At 54.1% G+C, this 8,545-nt stretch overlaps 1 protein-coding gene across 4 annotated transcripts; it reads left to right on the top strand.

Annotated features, from left to right (window-relative positions):
• Positions 1-1,168: 1,168 nt before the first annotated feature.
• LOC132004893 (leukocyte immunoglobulin-like receptor subfamily B member 3) lies at positions 1,169-7,366 on the top strand. 4 transcript variants are annotated; one of them, XM_059381514.1, is made up of 14 exons: positions 1,169-1,263; positions 1,417-1,452; positions 1,629-1,916; positions 2,061-2,160; positions 2,308-2,363; positions 2,587-2,883; positions 3,098-3,400; positions 3,704-3,754; positions 4,628-4,744; positions 5,076-5,118; positions 5,199-5,236; positions 5,438-5,490; positions 6,249-6,290; positions 6,483-7,366. In XM_059381514.1, exons 1-14 carry the CDS (start codon positions 1,230-1,232, stop codon positions 6,627-6,629), a joined length of 1,605 nt encoding a protein of 534 aa, XP_059237497.1. In that variant the 5' UTR covers positions 1,169-1,229; the 3' UTR covers positions 6,630-7,366. The 4 variants fall into 4 exon arrangements, with proteins under 4 accessions (XP_059237497.1, XP_059237495.1, XP_059237494.1 ...); XM_059381512.1 differs by having other exon boundaries at positions 2,061-2,363; positions 6,252-6,290; XM_059381511.1 differs by having other exon boundaries at positions 2,061-2,363.
• The last annotated feature ends 1,179 nt before the right edge of the window (positions 7,367-8,545 follow it).

Here is an 8,545-nt window from a genome sequence, read left to right as displayed (position 1 = left end):
AGTGGGAAATAAATCTCCCCAGATTTCAGGTTCTTGCCACCTTGGTGACATTTCCTGGACTCCAGCTGCCTGAGGCATGTTGAGATACCCCACCCAAGGTGAAGACTCTTTGCTTCATCTCATCCTCCTACTAATGAGACAATAGCTCAGTCCCTAGTGGGCCATCTTTGGAAGGTGGAGACAATATACAGCTCCCTGGGCGTGCTATTGCTTTGCACTTACTGAGTGTCTGGAGAGGCTGTTGGTTTTGAGTGGAGTCCCGGGCAAGAGAAGTCCTTGCAACGGATCCAGGATGCAGAAAGCCCGAGATTTATGGTCCCAAAGATCCAGTGGTGTTTGGAGCTTTGGTGGCAGATGGGGTCGACATGGTTTGGCAGGGAACTATATAGATGAAGCACAACACAGACATTAAAGATTTTGGAGCCACACTATGCTGATTCTGCAGAGAACTGCTCTCCTTTTGTGAAGCAGCTCAGGGTTGCTCCTGGGCTTTAGTGGAGGCAGAGTGCTTGGCCGTGAGTCATCACAAGGGTCCTTATGAGTGAAAGAGGGGGTCAGGGGGCCAGAGATGAAAGGAGGGCGGCAAGGCATACGGGCAAGGCACCCAGCTTGGAAAGGAAAGGGAATGGATTCACCCCCAGAGGCTCCAGAAGGAGCACAGCCCAGGACACCTCAACTGTAACTCAGGGGTGTCCATGTTGGAATTCTGCCCTTCGGAATGATAAGATAATACATCTGTGCTGCTTTAACCCACCAGCTTGTAGTGATTGGTTATGACAAGAACACAACAGGAAAATAATACACCAGACAGTCCATTTTTGATTGTGCTTTTTTGTTTTTAGTTTTCTGTTTTGCTAATCTGAGCTCCACAAACTAGCTCGAATCAGGCTAGTCCAGTCTAGTGTTTCTGGACCAGACAAAATGCAAGCATTCAACAAAACATGTTGGAGCTTTGTCCACAAGCGGGATATCGGGCCAGGAAGACAGGAGTTCATGGTGGGGGGAAGCCTCAGATGTGGTCAGAAACATCTGCAAAGCACGTTGCCTGCCCCAGTCTCAGCCCCGGGGAAATGACAGCCACACTGTTCCCCTTCCTGTGGGACAGCTGACGTGACAAACCCGTGATGGGGAGGGCTGGCCTCCGAGTGCCCACACCGTGTGTGTCTGCCTGTCCTGCGGTCACAGTGGGCCCTCCTTCTGCACAGTCGGAACGAGAAAGAGGAGATGCCATGACCCCCACCCTCACAGCCCTGCTCTGTCTCGGTGAGATCTGAGGAAGGGAGGGGTCACCCTAGTCTGGGAGGGACCTGCCCAGCCAGACTCTGGTCTCTTGGAGACTCCAGGCACAGCAGGATCATGGGAAGGCGGGGATCTGCTGGGATTCAGGGCAAACCTCTCACAGGGACTCTCTTCCAGGGCTGAGTGTGGGCCCCAGGACCCGAGCACAGGCAGGTGAGTCTGTCACCAGAGGTCCCAGTCCCTCCTCACTGCGGACAGGGGTCACATACCAGGCAGCAGCGGATGGAGAGCAGCAGCTCTGGGCTGACCGAGGGAAATGTCTGGGGGCTTGGGGCTGAGCTGGGACCTGGGTGGGGAAGGTTTGTGTCCCAGCCTCTGTTTCCTTCCAGGGACCCGCCCCAAACCCACCATCTGGGCTGAGCCGGGCTCTGTGATGCCCTGGGGGACATCTGTGACCATCTGGTGTCAGGGGGGCCTGGAGGCCCAGGAGTACCGCCTGTATAAAGACGGAGAGTCAAGGGTCTGGGACAGACAGGAGCCACTGGAGTCCAGGGACAAGGCCAAGTTCTCCATCACACACATGACAGATGTACATGCAGGAAGATATCACTGTAACTATTTCAGTCCCACTGGCTGGTCAGAGCCCAGTGACCCCCTGGAGCTGGTGGTGGTGACAGGTGCGAGTCCACTCAGGGTCCCAGCCCCAGGCTCTGCCCTCAGGAAGGGGGTGGTCTCTCAGGTGTCTCCCTCTCACACCCCTGCCTGGGGATAATGTGGGGGATCTGATCCACATTTAACACCACCGCCTCCTCCTCTCTTAGGATTGCTGGACAAACCTCGGCTCTCAGCCCAGCCCAGCCCTGTTGTGACCTCAGGAGGGAATGTGACCCTCCAGTGTGCCTCACAGATGAGATTCCACAGGTTCGTCCTGATGAGGGAAGGAGAGCGCCAGCCCTCCTGGACCCTGGGCTCCCAGGCAGCCCCCCATGGGGGGACCCAGGCCCTGTTCCCTGTGGGCCCCATGACCCCTAGCCTCAGGTGGACGTTCAGATGCTACGGCTATTACAGCAACACCCCCCAGATATGGTCGGATCCCAGTGACCCCCTGGAGCTGCTGGTCTCAGGTGAGAAAGTCTGACTGATGCCTCATCCATGTTCTGAGGCACCAGACAGTTAATGAGGACTCTGCTCCCAGGGGAGCCCCAGTGAGAGGGTGGGTGAGGGGACCACGGGGACTCGCAGGTCAGCGTCACTGACTGTGATGGACAGTGAGACCTGGGAGTCAGGACGGGAGAAGGGAGGTTTGGGGAGAAGCAACCCCTGCCATCCAGGGCTGGTCTCTCCCAGGTGTGTCGGGGAAGCCCTCCCTCCTGACCCAGCAGGACACTGTCGTGACCTATGGACAGAGCCTGACTCTCCAGTGTCGCTCTGATGTCAGCTACAACAGATTCGCTCTGTCTAAGGAGGGGGCACCTGACCCTCCCCGGCAGCTTGGCCGGCAGACCCAGGCTGGACTCTCTGGGGCAGACTTCCCTCTGGGCCCTGTGAGACCCTCCCATGGGGGCCGGTACATGTGCTATGGTGGACACACTCTCTCCTCCGAGTGGTCGGCCCCCAGTGAACCCCTGGACATCCTGCTCGCAGGTGAGGGCTCATGGCATCAGTCAGGACCCCAGACTTTGCACAGGTCTTACCAGTGGAGCCCCAGGTGGTGGCTGGGAACAGGGGTGTGGGGTCCCCTGGGAGGGAGGGAGACAGAGAGAGACAGGGGATGGGATGGCACAGACTCGGAGGACTCAGACAGATGCAGTTCAGAACAAGGGCTGGACAGCCCCTCACCTGCCCTTCCTCTCTCTAGGACAGCTGCCCTACACACCCTCCCTCTCAGTGCAGCCGGGACCCACGGTGGCCCCAGGAGAGAATGTGACCCTGCTGTGTCAGTCTCAGAGCTCTATGGATACTTTCCTTCTGTCCAAGGAGGGGGCAGCTGATCCCCCGCTGCGTCTTAGATCACAGTACAGAGCTGGGCAGCACCAGGCTGAATTCTCCATGAGTCCTGTGACCTCAGCCCACGGGGGAACCTACAGGTGCTATGGCTCTGCCAGCACCTCCCCCTACCTCTTGTCCCAGCCCAGTGACCCCCTGGAGCTCCTGGTCTCAGGTGAGGGTTGCTGCCTCTGTCCCCTCTGTGTCCCAACATTGCTTCAGGGCCCTGTGTCTAGGAGGGCTCTGGTCTAGGATGGGAGTGAGGGGCTCCAAGGGAACATCAGTGGAGAGGTCCGCCCCTCATGGTGCAGGAGGGAAACAGGTCCTCCCATGCTTGCCCATCCCTGGCCCCAGCCCCAGGATTCTTCTGGTGGAGGAGGAGCTTGGGGATCACAGGGCACATGAGGAGGAAGAGTGTGAGCAGAGACAGGGTCTCAGGGGAAGCTCCAGCCCCTCCACACTCCTGTCTTTTCCCCAGGACCCTCTATGGTCCCCAGCCCCCCAACCACAGGGCCAGGCTCAGCAGATGGTGAGTCACAGGGGCTGCTGTCCAGGGGATTTTCTTCTAGGCTCTCAGAGATGCCAGCGGGACGACAGGGTCCCAGGGCTCTGAAGCTTTTGGGGGTGGGGGGTCCCTGGTGGGGGAGGAGCAGCCAGGTGCAGTGTGGAACACAGCAGGTCCCACTCCTCACCCTTGCTGACCCCAGGAGGCTCTGAGGGTGAGGGTCTCTATCAGCCTTAGTGGATGGGTCCATGGAGAGCTCTGAGTTGACCCCTCAGTTCAGGGTCCTCCGGAGGTGCTGGCTGGCACATGCCCCTCCCCTGTGTGGGCCTCAGTTTTCCCAAGTGTAAAGGAGAGAGTCGTGGACAGAGTAGATTTCCCATTAGACCATGGCTCTCATCCTGGGAAAGGAGGGCTCACGTGGAAGCCCCCCAGGTCGTGTCCTATGGGGAATTCTGTCCCTTTGCAGCAATGACAGTGACATTGTAAGCGGAGGGGAGGGAGGACAATGGCTGGGGGGCATTCAGGTAATAAGGGGAATCTGGAAGGACCCTCAGCTCCAGAAGAAGATGCTGGGATAGGCTGTGCCCCAGATGAGGTGCCTAGAGCCCCGAGCTGGTGTCTGCACAGGGGACAGCATGAGGAGAACACAGGGAACCCACAGCCCTGGTTCTAGTCTCAGCCCTGCTGCCTCCATGCTGGGCGACCTGAGACATGTGAATGACCTCTCTGTGCCTCAGTTTTCTTTCTGTGGGGTGGGCAGAGGGGCAGCAGTTGTGGGCTGGGTGATTGTTGAAGGGGTCAGAGCTGAGTGCACAGAGCCCAGCAGGTTCCTGGCACAGAGTAGGTGCTCAGTTAAATGGCATCACTGGCTCATTCATGGTGTTGCTTCTGCACAAGGTCCCCACTGGTACCTGTACATCCTCCTCACGGCCGCGGTGGCCTTCGTCCTGCTGCTCAGCCTTCTCGTCCTCCTCCTAGTTCTCCACCAGCGTCGGGTCAAAGGCAGGAAGCCGGGTGAGAAGAGAAGGAGGTGACACGTCCCAGGGGGTGGTTGCTGCCCTGTGGGCTGACCAAGGGTGGGCTCAGGGCAGCAGTCAGAGAAAAACCAGAGCGATGGGAAAGGCCGGTGTAGAAGGATACCTGTGCAGAATCTCAACCCAGAGAATCTAGAAACACCAGGTTGGTACCCATGAGCCAGTTGAAGGTACTTCCCTCCACTCAATCTGGGGAGATGGAGAAACACACAGGCAGTATGTGTGAAGGGCATCTTTCCCTGGAATCACATGGTTGGGGGCAGTTTGTACCCTCCCAGCCCAGAGGGAGACTGATTCCCAATGTCCTTCAGGGGCTGCAGACCCGGAGCCCAAGGACAGAGGACTGCACGACAGGTAACTCCTGCCTGTGGTCCCCCAGACTCCCACCCACCTGCCCCCACTATGTCCCCTAACATGCTGTCTCTCCTCCCCAGCTCCAGCCCAGCCCCTGCCGCCCAGGAGGAGAGCCTCTGTGAGAAGACGGGGGCCGCCCTGGGGGTGGGCTGGGAGGGTTGGGGTCCGGGGTGAGGACTGAATTCCCACATGCCCCTCAGCCCACTGCTGAATCCCTGGTATGGCAGATGCCCTATCTGGGAGCAGGGCGGGGTCTGTAGCTCTGAGAGGAGGGCTCAGGGTACCTTGCCAAGAGACACACTCTGTTCTGTCCTGGCAGACGCTTCCATGCAAGACATTCAGCCTGAGGAGGGGGTGGAGCTGGACCATCAGGTGAGACCCCCAGCCCTCGTGCAGACCCCAGGGCCCTTGTGGCACCAAACTGAATCCAGTGGACACTTCCTTGTCCTCACACCACCCAGTCTCAGTAGTGTCCCTCAGATGCCCTCACGCTCCTTGGGCACCCTGGGTCAGACCACTGTGACCTTGTAGGGCCTCCTTTGTGCTCCCCTTGTGTGGCTCCCAAACCACTGTCTGAATTCTGGTTGTTGGGGTGCATGCCCACGTCTCAGGAGGGTACATGAAGAAATGATTGTCCCACCGGTCACTAAGCCCCTTCATTCGTTCAGCCAGCAAAAGACATAGGGAGCCCAGCATTTGCCAGGCCCCACCTAGTGCTGCCTGCATAGCTGTGAGCAAATCTGAACCACCCTCTGTGAGCTTGCCTTGTGGGTGGTAGACAATATACACGGAAGTGGGCAGCATCCTCGATAGCAACGTATGGCCAAGAAAAATAAAACAAGGGGAGAAGGTAGTAGGTGCAAAGATCCTGAGGCAGCAACATGCTTTATCAGGAGCATGGCCCATGCAGCTGCAACCAGATGAGCAAGAGACACTGTCTGGAATAGAATCAGAGCCAGAGTACAAGTCACACACCCCAAGGCTCAGGAAGCCCCTGCAGAATTCACCAGGAAAGTGATCTAATGGGCAGGAAAGTTTGGAAGCCTCGCTCTGGCAACCATGGGGAAAATTGTCTGAGGTGGTCGAGGGGGATCAAGGAGAAAAACCACCCCCTCACTGTCTGTCCGCAGCAGAACACACAAGATGACCCCCAGGGAACAACGTATGCTCAGGTGAGCCAGTCAAGATCAAGACTCAGGTGGGGACTGGCCACTTCTCCTTCCCCCATGTCAGAGGGATTGCTGGACTCAGAGGACAGACAAGCAGAGGAAGACAGGCAGACGGACTGTCAGGTGGGTCCCTTCTCTGAGTTCCTAGGCTTCCCCTTCCTCAATCACAAGCCTCTCCTCTCTTCCCCACTGCAGGTTACTGCATCTGACACTCCCCAGGATGTGACCTACGCCCAGCTGAACTGCTTGACCCTCAGACAGGAGACAAGTGTATCCCCTCCTTCCCAATCAGGGAAGCCCCCAGCAGAGCCCAGCGTGTATGCTGCTTTGGCCATCCAGTAGCCCTGGAGGGACCCAGACCGTACACTGCAGGGAGGGAGGGACCACAGGGACCCTGGAAGGCACAGGAGCTGCCCATAGTGGGTGTCACCTAATGACGACCCCAGCCAGCCTGGACTCTTCACTTGGACCAGTAAGAACTCCTGGGACCTTCTGGGAGTCACTGATTCTGCCATCAAAGATAGTAATACCCCTACACTTTGGAAATCAAAGCAACAGACTTCCCAATTACCCATGAATGAAATGAGAAAATCCTAATGGAAATGAGAGAATGTTTACACTAAAGGACAGTGTAAATGTTACACATCAAATCTATGAAATTGGAAAATAAGAACCAAGAACCACTCTATTAGAACAGAAAAAGCCTAAAATAATTAATGACAGAACCTATTCTATTGAGAATTTGGAAAAAGAATAGCAAGTTATTCAAACAAAAGTAAAGACAAGATCTGGCTAGAAATGAGGGCAAATTTAAAAATAGAGAAAAATCAATGAAGCTGAAAGTGTTCCTTTTTGTAAGCAATGGTCACATTTATAAATCCTAGCCACAAAACCAAGAAAAGAGAGAGAGAGGGAGGAGGTACACATCACTATTATGAGGATGGCATCCCATACTACAGACTTTAAATTTAGAATGGAACATTATTAACTTTTATGCTGATATATGAGACAATGTAGATGAAATGGATAAAATTCTTAAAATAGAAGCTATTAAATTGATGAAAAGTAGTAACTATGTATCACCTTATGAATACATTGAATGTATTGATCGTGATCAAACCATCCCCCAACTGAAGTATGTGGAAACAGAAAAATAGAGAACAGAGTGGTGGCTGGCTGGGCTGGAGTGTGGAAATGGGAAGGTGTTGGTCAGGATTATAGGTAGATGAACAAGGTCTCTAAAGTTATAAGACCACAAGTTCTGGGGATCTCATGTACCACATCATGACCCCAGCTCATAACACCATAACCTATTGTTGAATGTTGCAAAGAGAGTAGATCTAAATGTTCTCATCACATACAAGAAAGGCAGATACAATATGGCATGGAAGTGTGAGCTGATGGCATGGCGATAATCATTTTGTAACATACATTTGTGTCTGTTGAGGAAGCTTCATTGGCAATTTCTCCCGAACACTGAAGCCCTTAGGAAACACACACACTCTCGCCCCCATGTGGTTACAATGCATACATGCACACACACATACTCACATGCACACACATACATGCAAACACTCACACACATGCATACTCTCAAACACACACATGCATACACACAATTAAATTATATGTGCCCTTCCTGAGAATAAAAAAAGAAACAATATTGTATCATGCTACAAAGAAAGACACCAAACTGGGCAAGGAAATTTCAGAATAGAAAGACACAGAAAGTTCCCTCACATAAACTCCAATGTGAATCTCTAAATAAAACGTTCACAGATGAGATTCAGCAATGTATAAAAAGGACTCTACATCATGACGGCACTGGATTTGGGGGGTAGGGGAAGGCAGAGTAGCTGAAAAATTTAAAACTCAACCAATATAATGTAGTACATTAACAGTATAAGTAAAAATGACCTTCTCTGAAAAACAGTCTGAGGGGTTTGAAGTGGTGGGGTGGTGGTGGTGGGAGGTTGGGGGAACCAGGTGGTGGGTATTAGAGAGGGCACAGATTGCATGGAGCACTGGGTATGGTGCAAAAATAATGAATACTGTTATGCTGAAAATAAATTAAAAATAAATTTAAAAAATGACCTTCTCGGGCGCCTGGGTGGCTCAGTGGGTTAAGCCGCTGCCTTCGGCTCAGGTCATGATCTCAGGGTCCTGGGATCGAGTCCCGCATCGGTCTCTCTGCTCAGCAGGGAGCCTGCTTCCCTCTCTCTCTCTCTGCCTGCCTCTCCATCTACTTGTGATTTCTC

This window comes from Mustela nigripes, chromosome 17, assembly GCF_022355385.1.
Source record: "Mustela nigripes isolate SB6536 chromosome 17, MUSNIG.SB6536, whole genome shotgun sequence".
In the NCBI taxonomy this organism is placed as follows: Eukaryota; Metazoa; Chordata; class Mammalia; order Carnivora; family Mustelidae; genus Mustela; species Mustela nigripes.
This window is presented reverse-complemented; position numbering and strand designations above follow the sequence as displayed.

What these genes read in the sequence shown, in the direction of transcription:
- LOC132004893 (XM_059381511.1), top strand. Translation starts at nt 1,230, where the DNA reads ATGACCCCCACCCTCACAGCCCTGCTCTGTCTCG. An exon ending in GACAGAGGACTGCACGACAG is followed by an intron (nt 5,119 to 5,198) that starts GTAACTCCTGCC and finishes TCTCCTCCCCAG; the next exon opens with CTCCAGCCCAGCCCCTGCCG. An exon ending in GGGTGGAGCTGGACCATCAG is followed by an intron (nt 5,491 to 6,248) that starts GTGAGACCCCCA and finishes GTCTGTCCGCAG; the next exon opens with CAGAACACACAAGATGACCC.